This window comes from Polyodon spathula, chromosome 4 (genome assembly GCF_017654505.1).
Source record: "Polyodon spathula isolate WHYD16114869_AA chromosome 4, ASM1765450v1, whole genome shotgun sequence".
Taxonomy (NCBI): Eukaryota; Metazoa; Chordata; class Actinopteri; order Acipenseriformes; family Polyodontidae; genus Polyodon; species Polyodon spathula.
In genome coordinates, this window is record NC_054537.1 from 76,248,783 (window position 1) to 76,270,830 (window position 22,048).

Below are 22,048 nucleotides of genomic sequence, written 5' to 3' on the forward strand. Positions count from 1 at the left end.
ACTAATTTATGTTCCTCTGTTTGTGAATGCATAAAAATAGGTTTTGAAACTGTTCTTGTCCATAAATTTAGATTTTTTTAAATATATATATATATATATATATATATATATATAATTCTGTTCATATTAGTTAATTTTATTATTGTATCTGTCTTTGTTGTAACCAGCAAGACCTGAGACACTTTGAAATACCTGCATTAGAATCATTAGAATCGTGAAAATAGTTGCAAGAACACAACACACATAAAGTTCAAACTAAAGGTATAAATGATCATCCTGCCTTGATTACAACATCTTTCTGTTCTTAGAACATACAAAAAGACGAGTATGTATACTTTATACCACAGACAAAAAACCCAACACCTCCCAATCAACACCATCCTCTACCTGCTCCATTGGTCCAACAAGGACAATAAAATATAAAAAAAACAGCAGCTTTATTTCCAAAATATGTTTTACATTTTAATGCACACAATTGTATATATCACAGTAAAATAGTCATTAAATATTACAGTAAATTGATTGACAGTTAAAATCTGAAATATGCGAAGCACACGGAAAACACATTATTTACATGTTGTTTTTTAACCAAGTTTAAAAAAGTGAAATACAGAAAAAAAAAAAAAAAGAAAAAAAAAATTGGATTTTTTAAAATATTCTGTTAAGGTTCCTAGATTAATGTCCCTTGTTAGTGGTGGAAATAATGTCCATGGTTTTTTTCAATTCATTGTAACTCCAGTGAAGCTGTTGCACTTCTGTTCTATGACGTGAACGCGTCTCTTCCAGCTCAGCCAGCAGATGCTCATTGGTTGAAACCAAAGTTCTGAAATGAAGGAGAAAAGGGTAAAGAAACTTCCATATAATTAAAGTTTATCTACCAAAGCATGATTTAAGCATCTCTGTTTATGTTGCCTCTTCAGTTCAGTAAGATTAGTGGTATTTGGCATCTGATCCATATAAATTTACTTGTCCTTATCTCAAGTTGGCTCACTCAGGGATAACAGTGTGACGAGAAGGAGGTTATGAAACTGTACCTATGACTTTCTTGTAACATCTCTGTTAGTTCCTGAATCCTGCCAAAGTGCTGAAGCTGCTGCTTCAAGCTCTCAATTTCCATCTTAAGCTGTTGATTGTGGCTCTGCATCTCTGCATCAGAATAAACAACCAATGCATTAGCTAAAACCATTAGTAACCTTAAAACCATTTCTTTATGCCCAATGTAATATCTTGTATGATTTTGTGCAATGCAACTCGTGTCTTCCTGCTATTTTGTTTAATTTTTTGTTCCATAAATACTGAGCCTGTAAAAAGCTTAGGTTAACAGTGATTATATATATATATAAAATCTCCTTAATGTATTTTACTAAACTTTTAACCAAAACCTGTTTTATGAGGACCTTGGGTTTCACATTTTTTCAAAACGTTTAATTGGTTAGGTTTTGAAAATTATAAACCACTGTGTTTTAATTGTGTGTGTGTGTGTGTGTGAAAATGAATGTGAAATTAAACATGCATTCTATTAACGTGAAGTATATTTTCAGCCTTATAAATGCCCAATATATTGCTAAATCTTCACACTGTTTAGCATGAACATGTTCCTGTGGATTTCTGCATACCTGTAAATTGTGATTACTTTACAATTCCTTACTGCAATCCTTAAGTAACAAAAGCTCTTACGTTTGGTTGCAATACAGTATGTTAGAGCTTTATAAAAACATTACCATTTTCAGTACAGTTTTTTTGTTCAAATGTTTTGCATTTTAATAAAAAAAGAAAAAAGATGGTGTTAATTGGGTCTATTGAACTTATTTTTGATACAGTACTGCTAACAGTAACACAGTTAACCAGTTCTAACTATGGTAGTAATCCTGTCGTCGTGATTTTTCTTTCTTTCTTTCTTCTACCAAGACTAGCATAAGTATAGAAAGTATGGCACATCAACAAACTAAATGCAGACAGGGTTATACAATGTCCCAATTCCCAGTAAATAGAAAGGAACACTTTACCGAAAATCTGAAATTCTGATGGATTGGGACCTTTGGCATTCAATAACTTTTGTTCCATGTTTGTAAGTTGGTTTTCCATTGACTTATTCTTTTCCATAGTTAGTTTCAAATGTCTCCCCAATGTTTCCTAGTAAACCAAGGAGAATATTAATGACTACAGATTAAATCATTTTAATGCATAGGCACATCACAGAAAAGTATTCAGTTGATCATCATTGGAAGACAAAGTAGTGATTCCTGTCTTTTTTTTTACCGCCCAGAAAGAAAACTGGAAAGGCCTCTTAGAACTCAATAATAATGATTACTGCCCTGCCAATATTCAGCTTCTTTTATACTCTGTAGATGATCACAGTGGTTTCTAACGGTGTAAACCAGCAACCTCCCTTTTCAGAGCCCACTGGCAAGCTTACTTGACTTTCTGTGCACCCACAATAATAATAATAATAATAATAATAATAATAATAATAATAATATTTTCACTTCAGAAATCTGACTCGGGTTACCATTTTTTTTTTTTTTTTAACAGGTTATGTTTTTAAATAGTTTTTGCCACCAAGACTCACTGTCTCTTTCTGTGTCTGGCTCAGCTGGGCATTAAGTGCCTGTATTTCCAATAGAGCACTCTGCTCCTGTCTGTCTTTCTGGATGTGCAGCGCTTCCTTCTCTTCTTTGAGCTTGTTCATTTCATCTTCAAATCTTGAGTGGTCTGGTTCTTCTGCTACCCACATTGCAGCCAGAATTTGAACAGCTTTAGCTGTAAGATTTCAGGAATAAATAATATAGCCATATTATTATAAGTGTTAAAAAGAGCTACATGATGGGAAATACAGATTCTGTTCAGGTAGAATAAACTTTGATAAATGCATATTAACTCTAGTACCTCATTAAGAGTAAAAATAAATAATGAAATGTAGGGAGACTTGTGCAATAACATAGTTATTTAAAGCAGCTAACTTTGTGTTTGCGAAATGCATCTGGTGTGAAATCAATTCATGCACAGCATTTACGAGTAATGGATGAGGTGGGCTACTTACTTAGGAATTTTTCATTACAGTGAAGAGACCTTTTGCCATTCCAGTACTTATCTACTTGATCCAAGAGTGATTCCAAGAGAGCTGGAGCAACATGTTTTTTCATAACTGGAACGGAAGCTATAATCTGAAATAAAATAAATACATAAATAGGTACGTATTATGTCTAGTTATATGGTATAATATATATATGTTCTATATATATATATATATATATATATATATATATATATATATATATATATATATATATATATATATAAATATAGAAAGGGGCCAGATTACAGTATTATAAGGCTTTTGATTTAACCCAAAACACTGTTGTACTGTGTTTCATCAACACTGTTTAATCAACAGTACTGTGTTAACCCCTTAAAAACTGCAAGTAAACGTGTGTTTCTTTAACATGTCCTAGGCGTACCCAAGTTGTTTCTTATTGCCTGGTTAACATTAAGGACCAAGGCAAATTGCCAAGTAGGAATAAAATCATTTTACCAATATCAAATTAGCAAAAAAACTACTTGTAACAATCGAATCACTCACTCAGTTCAAGTTCTATACTATAAAAATAGTTTTCATTTGCCTTTGCACTTCAAAACCGGGCCCCAAAATAAAAAGAGGTGGTACACAGTAAGTACAGGAATAGAACTTTTACTGAAAATACAAGTTTTTTTTTATTTTTTTTTATTTTATTTATTTATTTTTTTTTTTTACACAAAATAGAATACAGTATAAACTGTTTTCTTGTTTACGCCAAGGTTTCCTGTGTTTGTATTAATACAACAATATTATATTTTGCATACCTCTTTATACTTTTCCCTATATACCATCCCATCTGCAGGATTGGAGCTATCTACATAATGATGAACTGCTTTTTGTGCCTTTGTGTGTATTCCTGTAGAATCAGGAACACCTTGCTGAAGAAGTTTATCAGAAGCAGGACAGAATCCTGTAACAGATGAAGGATCAACAGCTTTTGGACCTGCTAAACCTAAGAAAAGAAAATGTATCCAACATTAATAAGAACCAAACAGACTGCAGGATTGTTGGTGTTAATGTACAATAAAGTAGAAACTAACACAGAAAACGGCACTGTTAGGTTTCAAAAAATACACTGCCAGTACCAACAAGGCCCTTAGAGGAAAATGTAATTGATAACTGAAAAACAAAGCATATAATGTTGGTTTGCCATAGTGTGCTGCAAATCAAAACCAAGTCTATGTGTATTGTAATTATCAACACAGGCACGTAAGTGGAAGATAATGAAGGACTAATTTTTTTTTTTTTTACAATTTAGATTTGAAAGAACAGTCACGCACAGCACTGCTATATCCACTATAATGTTATTAGCACAAATATGTGCCAAAAAATCTCACTATAGTGTATGGGAATGTATTGTTATTCTACTCTGGAATCCAGAACAATTTGTAAAGCATTTCTGCCTAAAATCAATGTATATCTGACTGTGCTGTCCAGCACCAAATCATGACATTTGTAAAAAGTTTATAACCAACTATGTAGAGTGAATACATACATGTGTTTGTTCATGTAATAGAGAAAGTAAAATTTAAACAAACACAATACCTGAGTGGATATACCTGAGGGAGTACTTTTTTTTTTTTTTTTTTTTTTTTTTTTTTTAAAGTGTTCAAATAGTTTGTCATTTATACATTTATTTTATTTTGGGTACCGATTTTACAGTACATCTTTAAACCATCACACTGTATAATCCAGCACTTTTTCCGGTCCCAAACTGGATTAGACTGGTTTTACTGTACTCAATCGTAAGATACCAGTAAGTAAAATTACTAAAATAAATGAACAAACTTCGTAACTAGAAGTGCATATTGAAGTCCTGAAGTATTCAAATAATAAAGACCCATTCTGTGAGTTACCTGGATGAGGTGTGAAGTGTCCGCGAGCTGTGATCTTGTGATAGGCCTCAGCCTCATCTTGAAATTCTGCATGTAGATCTTTTGGCTTGTCTTCTGAGAATGTTACTCTTATCCCTTCGCCTCCTCTCATACCGTCTCTGGCTGCTTTATTGAAAATACAAGACCTTGGTGGGGATCCGTTGGACAGGGGCTGACATTCTGAAAAAAAAAATATATATATATACAATTTAGTTAGACATTGAAACTGAAAAAAAAAACATAAGTTGTAGCCATTAAATAAAAAAAAAAAAACATCTACCAAGTCCTCCCAAATCAACCCCCCACCACCACCACCACCACCAATTACAAGTATGAGGTTTTTCATGTCATATCTTTAGATCAAAATTTAGATAAAAGTTTACTTCAATATTATTTTTTTATTATTATTTTGTGTATTGTGTATTTTAATGATACACAATACATTTAACAAAATAATGCACACCACCCACTCAATATATTGAGGGTGTCGGGGTCCAATACAAATCCGGTATATATCGAGGGCCGCGATATAGCGAGAGACCCACAGAAAAACAAAAAGGCTAACAAATAAGTACTGTACAACCACTCCCTTGTTTTATCAGGGTCCAATAGAAATCCTCTATGCAAACCACTTTTTCTCATTTTTCATATAAAAAGCAGCACACCCTTTTAATTCGTACTGCGGAGGGCAATTGCTTCTCATCAGCTTAAGTCTCCAATTAATTTTATGAATCTTTCCCTCCTTTCTCAAAACCGCTGCATTGAAAGAATCCATTCCCAACATGTGGCTTGTTGCTAGGGAGCTGACGTCACTGCCCTGACTTTTGTTAGTTAGTGCATTGCTCAAAAAAACGCTTCAGCAAGTAGATATTTCTTTGTGTTATTGTGAAATGTGTGTATATATGATAATATTACAATACTAATGCTTTGTTTTTAATTGTTCTGTATATTTTAGTTTGTGATGTGCAGTACAAAATATAAAAAGAACAGTAACTAAGTGAAGTTGTCTATGTATATTGCAGCTAAGGCATAAACAGTTAGACTGTAAACATGGGCAGCCAACTCCAGAACCACTATATATCCGACTCTGCAGTATACCGAGGGGCGGTATAACAAGGGGTGGGTTTATTTGCATTACAAAACATTGAAAAAATTTTTTCATTACATCATAATATAACCATGAGTAGTATAAAATGTTATTAAAAGTTCCCAGTTGATTTTTATAAGAAATGCATATGCTGTAATAATATAGTGCTAAAAGTACCAGTACAGTATTCATAATGTTAGGCACTTTTTATTGGGAAAATGTAGCAAACTTGTGCTAGCTATTGTACTGTACCGACTTTTAATAGGCGCACCTTGTATGTTTAAGCAAGCTTTTGCTACCCCCACCTGGTCATCTTAAGAAATTACAGGAGGAATTTTTTGACTGACTTTTTTTCTTAAATTATTTTCATTGTATTTTTCTGTAATGTAATTGTTAACCAAGGCTTTTTTTATTACTTTAAATTTGGAGTTAAAAAAAAAAAAAAAAAAAAAATTAACTTCTACTCAGTGCCAAATCACTTCCTGTGTGGAAGGTAACAGCTGTACTCCACATATTGAATTTAAAGGCTTGAATATAAAAAAAGAACATCTGACTATAACATTAGCATTTTGTATACATTGTTAATAACATATTTAAGAAATGTCTGTACTTTTTTGTTATCATAAACAAATACTGTTTAATGTAATATATTGAAACATAATTTCCATTAGTCTGGTGAAGAAAACTCTTAATACACTGAAACAACTCTGAACAATTCAAACCATTTTTTATGTAAACATTAACACAAATTAAGAACGAAGCTGCTGACATCAAAGTAATTAAATGCAGCACATTACTAATTATAAAATGACAGAAAGTTAATTATAGTGCATATGGAAAAATATATATTTTTAAGTGGAACCATTCAACTGTATTAGAAATGCCTGGCTCCAGTTTCAGACTTGTTTACCGAGCAAAAACAAGTTGATGTATGGCTTTTAATTGCTTAGCCTCAGTCCCTGACCACCTTCCGGCGCCTCCTCAAGACACACCTGTTCAGATAGCATCCCTCCCAACTCCCATGCTGAACTACATGGCACACACTTGTACCAGTACTTACATCAGCTTGTGCTTGCATTGAACTGCTCCATACCTTGCTGCATCCAACTACTGCTCCTACCTATAACTACTTACTATATCTTATAGCTATCTGTACTCATGTTTTCTGTAACTGCTCTTATTTGAAATCATTCTCATCCATTTATTGCACTTACTATGTGTTCTTACTGGACTTTACTCATATAAGCAAATACTTACTATAAGGGTTAACTGCACTTAGTAGAATCTGCTCTTACTTAACAGTTACTGTATACTTTATACTTACTTGAATTGATTTTATTGTACATTCATAACTGCGCTTAACTGTACTATGATATTCTGTAAAGTGATATTTCATAATGCAATACTTTGTACTGTGATAACTTGTGGATAAGGGTGTCTGCTAATAAATAAATAAATAAATAATAGAAGTGATGAATTACTTTATGTATGGTAACTGCTTCAGAAAGCCAATCATTTTTAGTACTCCTGAAGGTTAATGTCTATTTTGCGGACTAGAGCTCAATTTTGAAAAAGCCAGCAATACTTACTTTCATTAGGTTCCAGGAATTTCACACATTTTTGTGTTTCAGAATCCTGAATAACCTAAAACACAATGGTAGATACAAGTTAGAAGAGAATCAATTTGAACTTAGATTTATTTACAAGTTTCTAAGTACCTTAGAAATGCCGATTACTTTCCATTTTTTTGTATTTTATGTTTGAAATCCCAGAAAACTAGCTACCTTACCTACCATTATTTAATATTAATGCATGAAATAAATTAGTGATAATTCCTTGTGATATTTTTAGCTGCTAGAAAAATGACTTAGTTTACATGAAAATTGTGAAATGTGATGGGCTGAATAGCTTATTCATGTCTTAAAAAGTCTTGTGATCTTGTAGCTTTGAGGTATTTTTATTTATTTATATATTTGTTTATTTATTATTCATTTATTTTGTTAACAGAAAAAAAAAACTAGGGAAACAGGGTTGGAGGTGTATCACATTTTGATTTTGCCAGAAGTCAAGTCTTTATAATATATTGTATTGCATACATCTCCACTAAACGGTTTGCAGTACCAGTTTCTGTATTGCATTCTAGCCTCACGCAAAGACACCTCACAATTTGCGGATTTCACACATCCATGGACTGTCCCCCAGGGGCGGTTCATTTAAGTGTCTTTCTAAGCTCGCTCTGAGCCCCATGTAACTGCTTATGCCATATGGCTCTCCGCAGCCATTTCTGACAGAGGCATAAAATTGTCGTAGAACTGTACTAAGGTGTTCTACTGTGACAGTTTTCAAGTCTATCTAGTGTGTTACTCTCACTCACAGTCATAAAAAACTGACTGCCCAGTTGGTTTGTCGTTTCAGATTTTATCTTTCCTAGTCTCTCAGAGTCTATCTCTTTTTAAACGTTTTTTTTTTTCTTCGCTCATTGAGAGGTACTGTCTGGTCTCCTGGCTGCTGTGTTTGAAGGCTCATTGCCAAGCAAGATTTCCACAGTTGTCATGTTGTTTAAAGTAAAATTCACTTTAGTAATTGTGTACTTTATTCTGTGTTATTACCAGTTGTGGCTGATTCATATGTCTGTCTAGGTTTTCAGTAAGGAGGTTGCCGGTGTCGTAGGGAATTAGCAGACCAGGGAAAAAGTGGATGGTGCAAGCGCAGTAAGGCAAAAGGAAGACATGGCAGCAGTTTGATTAAAAGGGAGGTTAACTAGATGAATCAACATTTTCTATCTGGTCATTTTATTTGGTAGATTGTATGTAATGTGTTCACACACCACTTTATTTTTTGTAAATTTATTTTCGGTCTGTAAAAAAAATGTGCGATTCAAAGTGTTCAGTTATACTGGAACTTACTTCTCTCTTTATACTAGGCCTAGAGTCTGTAAAAATGTCGTTGTTAATCAGATGTAGTTGATGTGTGATTGCAAATATTTATTTACTGTATATTAAAAGGTTTTACACGTCAAAATGTCAATCTTTAATCTAAATTAAAATTATTTTGTCAGTAGGCCTAGCGTTAACTATCACAGTTTACAAAGCCAAAACGTTAACACCCTAGTATTTAAAAAAAAAAAAAAAAAATTAAACATAAAAGCATAAACATGTTTCTTTTTTTTTTTGTTTGAATAGGAACAGGAGTTGTGTTTCTTTGTTTGAATAGGAACATGAGTTTTGTCATGTAGTCTATGTACCTTGGTTGGAAAATAAAAATGAATACTTTCTGTAAAAATAAATGAAAGAACAAAGCACATAATAAATAATAATAATGCAAGTGCATCAGTCATGGACAAAATTGAGCTCCATGCTGCGGTTACTAACTTAGGCCATGATGCACAGCAATCACTGATGCACTTGTATTATTATTATTTATTATGTGCTTTATTCTTTCATTTATTTATTTTAACTATTTTAACGTTTCGACTTTGTAAACTGTGATAGTTAACGCTAGGCCTTCTGGCAAAATAATAATAGACCTGGCAATACTACAATAATATTGCATGATATATGTCATTAGAATATATTACTAAAACATTTTAATTTCGATTAAAGATTGACAACATTTTGAAGTGTAAAACCTTTTAATATACAGTAAATAAATCTTTGCGATCACACATCAACTACAGGTCGAGGGGAAATTAAAAATAATAATAATAATAATAACAATAATAATAATAATAATAATGGCTATCATTTCTGAACTCAGCATGTCAGAAACCACCCAGGTGAATTTTTCTAGGAAAATCTGGGACAGACAGGCAACACAATGTCCCTTTTCTGGTTGAGTTGGCGTGGAATGACCCACATATGTTTTACAGACCGAAAATAAATAAATAAAGTTGTGTGTGAACACATTACCATATGATCAGGCAACTGAAATGACCATTCATGTTAACCTCCCCTATAATCAAACTGCTGCCGCGCCTTTCTTTTGCCCATCCTCTTTTTCCCCTGTCTACTAATTCCCTACGACACCAGTACTAGAGCCATAATTTTATGCTGGAATAACATCACGGGTCTGTTGCAAGGCCAACCAATCAGAATTCAGGAATTTTTCTTGCCACTGTATGTCTACTATTTAGGGAAACAGTACTATTTACTGGTCAATAACCCTCAATTTGAGATCCGTGAAGGGGAGTGTATTGGGGTTGCACTGATACACTAAAGAGAAAATAGTGGTTTGGTCAGGTGTCAGACAGCTTCCAAGAGCCAGCAGTGGTTTGCTTTTTGGAAGTGCCTGTTTTGTATTTTGAGTTTGTTGAGAGTTATGAGTAAACAATTAGAAAAGCCTGCTGTGTACATACCAGAACCAACCAAATTGCTTTGTGTACTATTTACTCGTTTGCAGTAAAAGCAGTTCAGAAGAACTGTAAAGGTATATAATATAAACCTAGAAAAAATCTCCTATTCTTTAAATAACAAACTTGAGAATGTAAAAAAACATATGGTATAAGGCATGATCATATCTTCCTAATACTGATATGTATGAAAAGCCTATGTTATCTCTCTCTCTCTCTCTCTCTCTCTCTCTCTCTCTCTCTCTCTCTCTCTCGTACCAGTGAAAAGTTTGAGTACACTTGCTGGAAACTAGGTTTTTTCCTTTTTACATCGTATACGTTTCTGTAAACACGTTACAATATGCAAAACAATACACAAGGAGTATTAAATCAATGTTCAAGAAAATTGAAAATTGTCTCTAAATCTTGGATTCCTCAAAATAGCCACCCTTTGCCTTATTAAAAGCCTCACAAACACGAGGCATTCGGTTAACAAGTTTCAGCAGGAAATTACCCGACATGTCTTCTCAGCTCTTCTGCAGCAATTCCCAGAGATGTAGGGCACTTGTGGGTAGCTTTGCTTTGACTCTTCTGTCCAGTTCAACCCATACAAGCTCTATGGGATTGAGGTCTGGAGACTGGGCAGGCCAGGTAATTTGATTGCGTTGTCCTTCACTTTCCTTCTTCACCAGATAGTTCTTGCACAACTTTGAGGTGTGTTTCGGGTCATTATCTTGCTGAAGAATGAAGGACTGCCCAACTAGCCGTAATCCTGCTGGAATGGCATGCCTCTGAAGTATGCTATGATATATGCTGGTTGCCATGCTGGTTGAGCTTGCCATGGACTTGGTAAAGATCACCAACTCTGTCACCAGCAAAGCAAACCCAGACCATGACACTGCCTCCTCCATGCTTGATAGTGGGAACCACACATGCAGAACTCATGCGCTCACCCTCTCTGCGTCTTACAAATACTCGGCGGTTGGACTCAAATATTTCAAATTTTGACTCATCTGTCCATAAGACCGACTTCCACTCCTCAAACGTCCAGTTTCTGTGTTTTTTGGCCCAGGCAAGTGTCTTCCTCTTATTCTGCACTCTTAACAATGGTTTCTTTGCAGCAATTCTTCCAGTTAGGCAAGCTTCATGCAATCTCCTCTGAACAGTTGATGTATTTCAGGGGCAGTTAACAGCCGGTTTCGCAGACTTTTGACTCGAATGAACTTGTTCTCTGATTCTGATGTCACCGTTGGCCTGCCTGACCTTGTTCGGTTCTCATGAGTGCCAGTTTCTTCAAATCGTTTGATGGTCTTGGCCACAGCAGTTACAGACACTTGCAAAGTTCTTGAGATTTGTCTTAAAGACTGACTTTCATTTCTTAAAGTAATTACAGTCTTTTTTTTGCTTAACTGACCGTATTTGGCCATTTTCTGCTCCCTTACGTTCAGGAATGACAAACTTGTGTCTATGCTACCTACATTTATAGTAATCATGAACCCTCACCTGTTAATAATAACTGGTGACAAAAGGTTAATTAGGTAACATGCTAGTTAACTCAGAGAACATGTAACAAAGACATTTTTATACCTAGCCCAGTGTTATAACACTGTGTTACACACATTTCAGACGTTTAACTGATTTGGGCTTCAGACTGAAATCCCCTTGCTTTGGGTGACCATTTCATTGAAATTGACAAGATTTATATTTTCATTTAAAAATGTAATTTTTGAATGCAATTCACTTATGGTTATCAGCTTATATAAGTACATGTATCATATAATGAAATAAAGTGTTATAGACAAGTTTATACAGTTAAAAGCATAGATAATCATGAAAAACCTGGTTTCAAGCAGGTGTACTCAAACTTTTGACTGGTATTGTGTGTGTGTGTGTATATATATATATATATATATATATATATATATATATATATATATATATATATAAAATCACTGTTTTTGAAATTAATAAAAATATATATAATTAAAAAAATATAATAAATAAGAGTCCTATAAACTACTTACCAGTACATTAGTATTTTTCATTTCATTCCTGTTATTATTATTATTTTTTTTTTTTTTTAAGAAAAGAGTAAAACAATGGCCACTTGTCTGACATACAGAGTGGTGAGGGTTAGGGTTAGGGTTGCGTTCCGCATTTATGGTTTATTCCGAATTTTACCAAAAAATGCCATGATTTTATTTATCTGAACCTCGGTTTTTACTGATTTATACCTGATTTTTAGTCTACTTCCTGGTGGTAGTGCTCTGGAAAACATAGGCAAGGCATGCAACTGTAGAACTGAATCCTCCTTGACTGAACACTGTGGCGTGCAAAATGGAAAACTTAGTGAAAAGTTTGTTGACTAATCCGTTTAGTGCAAGAGACTTTGCAACAAAAACAGAATTTACAAAAAAAACGGAAAGCCAAAACCAAAACTGCAAGTAGTAAAAGAGTTGAAATGGTACTTCAGCAAAGCGGTGTACAATTGTGAATGAATCTGGTTTACCGAATCATTATTATTAGCCTACATTATAAGAAAATGTTTTTATCTGTCATCTAAAAGTTGTTGCATGCCTTGCACGCCACTGCTATTCAGTATTTTCCCGGAAATTAAAATGCCGTTTTGTTTTGACTCCGACATTGTAATGAGTTTGTCAGAGCTATGTGCTTTGCAGGACAGCCACTATTTACTGCAGTGTTGTGTGGTGACTTTGTGCAACAGTACTATCCATCACATCAGCTAAAACACTGCCTAACGCTAACAATCTAATCCTAAATATTTGACAGAAAATGATGATGCTTTAGTTGGTAAACTTACAGAACTCATTGTTGGAAATCTCCAGTGTGATTTTTGACGAGTCTCTCGATGCCTCGGATTGTCCAGTTCTGTCAATTTTCTTTTCTATTTATGATTTCAAGGCGAATAAACCAGTTTTGTGCTGATGTTAAGTTCATACCTTCTGCAGATGTTAGCTCTGTCAGCACAGCGGTTGCCCAGACGTTCGCAAAATACTAGCTAACTTGCACATTCTGCTTCTCATACATGGCAAAACTTGCCAGGGACATTAAACTTAAATCAGAAATCAGAACTGCTACGCATCATATTCCACATGTAAAGTGTGTATACTGAGAATTTTATTTCCCAATTTTTCCTATTGTTTCAATTAAAAAATGTTTTTACCAATGTTCTCTCTATTTTAAGATTTGTAAAATAAAATTTTGTTAAGATAAAAACCAAACAGGCGGAATGCTAGAAATGGGTTACCTAGTCATGTTATTGAGGCAGAATCACTTGGATCTATATAAGTAACTATAAGTAACCAAGTAACTACTAGGAACCAGTCGAGCTCAGGAGGTTATTTTAATGTTTTTCATATAAAGTACAACAGAGTAGATCACCTTTGGGTGTTTACCTGCTTTGAAGTAGCACTTTCATCTCCTTCATGATAACCATTTAAACCTTGGACATCTTTCTTAGGGTTACCTGAAAACAACAAACATTTGTTAAACTATTGTTTAAATTAGAAATTACAGCTTGTAGGACACTGCAGAAATACATAATACCCCTTTGGCTAAAATATAAATCATAAAGGAAGCTATTTATTTTTTTATTATTTATTTCAAATTAACACAGCAGCATTGACTTTAAATTGCCTTAAACAGCTGCAACATTTATTCAAGCAGCACTTATTTAAGGGCTGTATTTATTGGAAGTAGCAGTAAAAAAAATTTATTTTTTTTTTATATATAAAATAAAATCAACCAATAGAAGATCTGCATTTTCTCTGCAGCAGTCCAATCATAAATGAGCAAAGGTGGGACATAAACAGTTGAAGGTGTTTAGTAGGTTTAACCAATGGGAGAGAGTGAACGTGTGGGTGGCTGCAAGTCGCAAAAGGGTGATGTAGGTGCTCCAACAAGGACAAACACAAAGTTCACGGTTCAAGGTATTTCTTTTAATTCCCTTTCGGTCTCCTTGACTGGATTTAAATGGGTATTGCCAGCGTCAAAACAAGGGGGGTTGCAGTCCCGAAAATAATAATATACAGTAAGCACAGAAACAACACAGATACGTCTCCAAACAGAGCGTGCTCTGGGTGGAGGTGCGGTGCTTGATCCAGGGGTACGCGTGTTCGTGTTCAGGTACAGTGACGTCCGGGTCTAATACGGTCTAATAAAGCGGCAGCTCCTGGGATTAGTATTAACCGTCTGGTGAAGACAAACTTACACAGTAGCTGCCCCAACACAACACTAGCAGTTTCCCCTTTCTCCGTTCCTCCCATTAACCACAACAAAAGGAACCGATCACGACGTCACGTCCCCCTAATGTACCCATAGCCCCACCCCCTCCGACAGCTAGTTCAATCACGTCTCCTCCAATTCATGAATGAAGCTTCGCTCACCGTACTAGGGCGATGACTCCTGGTACCGTGACGTCGTCCCTTTCCTGAATGGCCGGCTTCCGACTGACCCTGCAACGAACTGCCAAACCATTCAGTACGGGGCACGTAATTCCTGCTGTGCAGTGCTCTCACAGGTCAAGAGGGAGATTGTTGATCCAGATTCTTTCACTCTTTGTCACAGAGTCAAATATCTGCCCCTTGTTATACAGGTGTCCAATCACGAGTGAGCAGAGGCAGGACATAATTGTGAGTTTACCAATGGGAATATCAAAGATCTGCCCTGGTTTTACAGCTGTCCTGTCATTAGTGAGCAGAGGTGGGACATAAATATGTTACAGTTGGGTGAAAGAATAGCTGGGCCACTGTTACACTTTTTTGGACAAACCCGGACTGATGTTCAATGTGATGGAGATGCAGAAGCGTAGGGATACAGTACATCACAATGAGTAAGCAAGAACTGGCTTTCAGATGGCACGATGAAGGCACCAATTCCTAAAATAGAAGGATTTATGTGGAATTACTTTCTCGGATACTTTCTATGACAGCACGTTAAGCAATCACTTGTCAATAGACACGGTATTCTCAGGGTACCTCCAACAAGATTCAGAATGACTTAATCTCTTCGGTGTCTCAGTTTTGCTAGATGCTATAAAAAGGATAAGTACAGGAAGCCAGGTCCGTAGCTGTACTGGGAAACGCAGCCCAGCTGTCTTGTGTTTTCAGATATGTGCTGACAGTGGCCCAAACGAACGGTTGTTTTTTTTTTTCTCCCCCAATGGAAAGATTCCCTGCACTCTGGTTTTATTTTTGAATAAATTAAACATGTAGCAGGGCGATTGCTCTGCACATGGGGAAATTAGTGTTGGTGTAAATTACATGTAGAAACATGTTTGTTTTGTGTGGTCAGGTGGTGACTGGATGATTAATTGTCAACCAACCCCTGGCCACATGAGATAAAAGAACAAAGAGTGTTTGTGAGAGTGAGTGGGAGAGAGAGAGAGAGAGAGCGCGAGCAGGAATACGTGTATTGCACCGTGATAACTAAAGATTGGGTGTGCTTATGCTGGGTTTGTAGGGTTTTGTTTAAACTGTTCCTATGTTTTGTTTTCTTATTATTAAAAGTGCGCAGAAAACACTAAACAGCAGTGCCCATGTCTGGCTCAAAGGGTGCAGACCAGCCTTGCACGGGCACTGCGCCACAAGCACCTTACCTTGTAAAGGATAAAGTTCAGCCTCTTGGGCCTTCTTCACTGATCCGGTTATTACTGGAGGTTTACTCAAATCCCAGTTGCACTTTGCAATGAGGTTTAGCACAGCCTCATCATCCTCATCAAGCACAGAGCATTTTTTAGACAGACTGCTCACATACGACGCCCTCGGTTGATTAGTCCTATAAAAATAGAATTATTATAGCACCAACTTAATATTCATATACTAGTATCAACATCATAGCACAATTTTCACCAGTAGGTCTATGTTTTAACTTTACATTAACATTTTATGAGGGAAAACTGAATTAGTAATGCACAGGAACATATATTACGTACAATATATTACATAACATATGCTTTTAACTTTCTTCTTGTGTCATCGATTTACGTGGCAGAATTTGTTTTTGAACAAGATTTTATAAGTTTGTGAACCCCCTAGGACTTTCACATATTTCAAACCAAAAATGTTATCAGATATTAATCTAAGTTGTAGTAATAGATAAAGATAACCTGATTAAACAAATGACACAAAAACATGATACTTTTTCAACATTTATTTATCTACAAATGATTCAACTTTCAATATCCATGTGTGAAAATGTATGTGAACCTTTAGACTCAATAACTGGTGGCAGCCCTTTGAGCAGCAGTGACTTCAGCTAAGCATTTCCTGTAACTGTTAGTATGTCTGTCACATCGGTTTTTAGCAATTTTGGCCCATTCCTCCTTACAGAACTGCTTCAACTTGGTGACATTTGAGGGCTTCCTTGCATGGACAGCTCGCTTCAGGTCCTGCCACAACATTTCGATGGGGTTTAGGTCCGGACTTTGACTAGGCCATTCTAAAACGCGGAATTTCTTCAAAATCAAACCATCACACTCCCACCACCTTGCTTGATGGTGGGGAAGAGGTTCTTCTGTTCGTGTTTGTTTGATTTTCGCCAAACATAACGTTTCTCATTGAGGCCAAAAAGTTCTACCATTGACTTGTCTGTCCAGAGAAAACTTGTGTCAAACTGTTTAGATAAAACTGTTCACATGGTGAAGATGAAAGAGTTTTAGTTTACTTGTACCTCTTGTTGCCTGTTTCTGATTCAGGAGAAGAGGATTCTTGGTTTTCAAATGGTAATTCTGTACCAAAATGCAGAATGGCTGCTTTACGTTCACTGTCTCTGACTGGACGATCATCTATAAAAAAATAAGAATAGAAAAAAATATATACTGACATACCATACAGTGAAATATCACCATAAAAAGTACTGCATGTACTTGGAGCACATACCTAATTTTCTTAGGTTGGGAAGCATATGTACAATGAAGAGCCGGTAATCTGGTTCACTTTTCACTACAGGATTTAGTCTGAGGTCCAACTCTGTCAAGGCGGTCAGATTTCGAAGATGAAAGATTTCATTTAATGAAGGAATACTATTATAATATAGATTGAGTTTTTCAAGCAGCTTTAAATGTTGAATCCCCTGTAAGAAAAGAGAAAGTGTTTATTTGAATTACACATATTTAATGAAAGGTCCAACTCAAATCAAAAAAGGAAGTAACAATAGTTAGCTAACATGATTGGTGTTGAGGTTTAAGGCACAGTTAAAAAAAGATGGGGCTCTATTTTAAAAGGTCTTAAAAGTGAAAGATATGTTTAATTCTATATGAATTGTGTGGTCCGTCCCCCCCCCCCCCCAAGGACCCAATTATTAACATTACTACAGTCAATAAAAATAGAAATAAAAATACAACATCAAAGCATGCATTAATGACACCTGAGCCTACAGGTTTGATATAAGGAGTGTTTTTAGTTTGTTTGTTTTTTTAATAGTTAACGTCAAACTCCTTAAAAAAAAACAAAAGAGCTTTTTTCGTGGGATTATATTTACTCAAAATTTAGACACATCCCACTTAAAGCACAACATACTGAATACCTGAAATGTAACACCCATCAACTGTTCGTTTTCTGTAAATAGCCATTGAACACAAACTTTTCTGCTTTTTTGTACATATTCCTGCATTAAAATTTTAAAAAAGAAACTCAATTTAAAACAATGCTGCTACTGTATCTCTACTGATGTCCTATGTATGTTTAAGTTTCAACATTTTAGCCCTGCATGCCATCTTTTCAAGGTCCTTTGTATGGCTGCAAGTGAAACGTATCATAATATAAACATTTCTACACGAGTTTGTATTTAGTGGCCAGGACATTTAAATTAATGGTGCTTGGATCAAGCCTTTATGATTAGCAGACTTTGCTATTTATCTGCACCTGCTTTAGTGGAACCGAAAGTAACATGTATAGTCGCAACACAAAACTATTTCGTCAGTTAAAAAAGAGAAAAACCACAAAAAGTGATTTCTATAATTTCTAATTGTTCTACTGAAAGATTTAAATTAAAGTAGAGATTCAGCTTTAGAATTATTGCATAACATGCATAAAATGAAAAATTGAAAAATGAAAAACTCCCTAATCGCCTTCTAATACGTTACTTGGGAAAGGGTTACAAATAAGTATGCTGAAAGGACAGAAAACAGTTTTTGGGGATTCAGATTCAGACCTAGTATTCAAACTAGTATTCAAACTAGTTATCTGTGTGCAGTGAGTGTCAAGAAGACATCTTAAATACTCAGAAAGATCTAATCCCCCCCCCCCCAAGAAAAAAAAAACACGAGTGTTATATATTAATATTACTTCCAGTAACATTAAAATAATCTGAGATTGTGAAGTGAGGAAGATCCTAAAATGTCCTCTTTGTCATACACACTTACAAAAGCAATGCATTTATGTGTATTATGCTTCTCAGTGTTTGTTGATCAGTTTGTGTACCTTTATATTTCCACGAATGTAGACTATCCTCTGGAAAAAAAAACTACAGCCTTGTTAGTGTTGCAAGTCATTTCCCAGTGGGTACTGAAGTTAGGTGAAATCCTGTTGGCTAGTGGATGAGCTAGTTCATTTTGAGCATTAAGAGGTGTCTCTACCGATGTCATTATTAAGCCCCTTTCACACTGGCACTACTACCCGGGTCCCGACCTGGGTTCTGGCTACCCGGGTTACAATCAAACGTAGTGTGAAACCATGTACCTAGGATTTACCCAGGTTAACCCCAGTTGAGCGAGACAAAATGCATGATGGCCATTTGTAAGCCAACAAAATAACTATTTCACTTCCACAAGAAATGTTTCTGTTGGGCCGACGGTTCAATCCAGAGAAGCTTGGATGGAATTATCCGTAACAAGCTGCTTCCAGGGCACTGACATGTGCATTGTGTACTTGCGTTTGTCACCCAGGTCAACCATGCTTTACCAATAGCAGTGTGAAATCGCATAGCCGACCCGCATGACACCGGTACCTGACACAGGTAGGTTTCGACCCGAGTAGAGCATGCCACTGTGAAACGAGCTTTAGACATTTTACAAGAGTGTTGTCCTATTGTATGATTTTTAAAGATTCCTCCCTGCTGAGAATCTGCATACTGTATTACCTTAGAGGCCAACACAATCACACAAATAACCTCCTTCACCCCCAGTAATACTTCATGCTGCTAATTAAAAAGGTTAAAAAAAACTCACCTCTATTGAGACCAGTGCATTTCGAGAAAGGTCCAGAGTTTTTAAACGACAAAAGTTCTTCAGGGAGTTTCCCAAATGGTAGATTTTTCCTTCATAGGTTCCTGGCAGCAACAATGTTCTGACATCCACTGAAAAAAAAAAAAAAAAAAAAAGTAGTAGTTTTTATTATTTGTCACACCGAAAAAAAAAAAAAAGTGTTCATTCAATAAATGTATTACCTGTTACCAGTTATACATTGTTGGTCTATTAAAATAATTAAAAAAAAAAAAAAAAAAAAAAAAACTGTGGAGAAAATGCAAAAGCTAAAAAATAACATAGGATCAGATTCTGTCATTTTAAATGTATGTCATTAGCAGAGGCACTGAAATAATTTTTATAGTTGGGGTGCTGAAATAAACTGTAACTCCTGTATATTATGTAACCCCCAGCACCCCTAGTTCCAGCGTTCCTGGTCATTAGCTGGAGAATGTTTGGCATAAAGTTTTGTGACAGATTAGACTCCTTGCACATTATCCACACTAATATGAAACTTCAGTTTTTAATCTGTAGGATATGTGCAGTAGGTCAGCTAATTAATCTTTTAATACGAGTTTCATGTGTACTTTGGTTATAATACGCATTAAAAAGTTAATGAAAATTAAGGAAACCAAATGCAGTTATTTTACGGTTTGTACGCACATCAAAACGTGTTTCTGCAGTAAACCACAGTTTTACAATTATTATTATTATTATTATTATTATTATTATTATTATTATTATTAAATGCATGTTAGAATACATGGTTTAACTGTTGTTCTGCATAATCTGTCGAAATGTTTATTATAATGAAGGAAACACAAGTAGTGAAATTACATAGCAAAATATGACTGAATTTGATATTGCAGAATGACAAATAATAATGGGTATGCAGTGGGCGTGGGTATTATAAGCATCAGTATACTAGGGATAAACGTTCAAATGTGGGTAAGAGTCGTCCTGTCACATAAACAAATCCAAATATCGTAGTACTTTATTTTCTGTAGTAATTAACTGTAACGCTGGGACTTCTATTAATATTCTTTGTAGAATATTGGGAATGTGAACGTATTTACCTAGATTCTGGTGTTGTAGTTGTACTCGTTCCCTAATCCATTCTTCTGTTATTGACACTTTCTCCGCCGCCATACTCTCAAACAGCAAAGTTCACAGGGTTGAGCGTGCGCACTGAGACCACTGGGGACCAATCACCATGCAGAAACATTCACTGTTGTACAAAATACAAAACACAGATCTGCCTGCGGATGCAAGTTTTTTTTTTTTTTTTAAAGGTAAATTGTAATTATACTGCAGATTATTCACATAAATGTATAATTTAGCTCAATCACTTAAGCGGTGCACAAACTTTATTATTTAATTCCCAAAGAAAGAAAGAAACGTCATAGATAGTTCAAATTTAAAACAGAATGAATACTTCTATTTAGTGTTTTATTTCAGTCCTTTGTGAAATGTAATCTACAGCTAACATCATTTGCAAATGACAACGTCTGTGTACTTATTAGATCCTAGATCCTCTCTCCAAACGGGATGGATGTATTTATTTATTTATTTATTTATTTATTTATTTGCGCGATAAAAAAAAAAAAACAAGCTGCGTGTTTAACCACACATTTGTACAATGGCTTTAAAAATGGTCAACGCCATTATTTAATATGTAGGTAACAGTATGAATGCGCTTACCTGAGAAGAAAAAAAACACGGCGAAATCTGCACTGCAGTCTTTTGTGTACCACTGGGCCAGCTACAGACTTAATGTTTGCTAAGCGACCTAGGCTAAAGCGCGATAATTCCTGTGGTGGCGGGAAGATTTGTTTAGTCTTGTTTACAAATCTTATACTAAAGGGCATCTCTTAAACGTTCCCTATTGTATACAGTGCAGCATGGCAACGTGTTGTGAAACGTATTAGCCTAGCAACCTGTTATTATCGAAAACGATTGTAAATAATAGATCTAAATAAGTGCTGATGAATTGTACAAAATATAGTACTTTTTTTACCAAGGCAAATTGACATATTAATCGTACTGGTAAATCATTTAAAGGGGGTGTTTAGAAAATATGTTGAATACTGTTTGTCAGTATTGAATTCAAAGCTGGTGGAATCCATGAAGATGCAACAGTATTTTCACAACAGTTAGTCGAACGATTCTCGCCATATCTGCGAAAAGATTGCTTTCAGTATGGCATACCTCCCTGCAAAGTATGTTTATTTTATAGTGACGTTTACATTAATCACAAACACAACCGGCTATTTTGCTTTTGATTTGCGCTTATAAGGTTACCTTCTTAAATTTGAAAACGTGTTGGTTTTTTTTGCATCCAAATGAACTTGTCTAAAACATGAAAATGTTATACAAAAAAATCACAGCACAAGGATAAGATGAACAAAGTATGTGTTAAAAAAAAAAAAAAAACATCAGCAGTAAAGACATTAGGAAAGTCAATCCTGTAAACATGGCATGC

General features: G+C 35.2%; 1 protein-coding gene across 1 annotated transcript; it reads right to left on the reverse strand.

Moving 5' to 3' along the window:
• Positions 1-93: 93 nt before the first annotated feature.
• On the reverse strand, positions 94-21,345 carry LOC121314867 (centrosomal protein of 72 kDa-like). The gene is made up of 15 exons (XM_041248592.1): positions 21,268-21,345; positions 20,643-20,794; positions 19,552-19,679; positions 17,264-17,456; positions 17,055-17,169; positions 15,982-16,160; positions 13,781-13,851; positions 7,627-7,681; positions 4,933-5,130; positions 3,841-4,028; positions 3,041-3,164; positions 2,570-2,760; positions 2,007-2,133; positions 1,035-1,146; positions 94-823 (listed from the first exon to the last, which is right to left on the reverse strand). Exons 2-15 carry the CDS (start codon positions 20,713-20,715, stop codon positions 676-678), a joined length of 1,902 nt encoding a protein of 633 aa, XP_041104526.1. The 5' UTR covers positions 20,716-20,794; positions 21,268-21,345; the 3' UTR covers positions 94-675.
• Between the last annotated feature and the right edge of the window lie 703 nt (positions 21,346-22,048).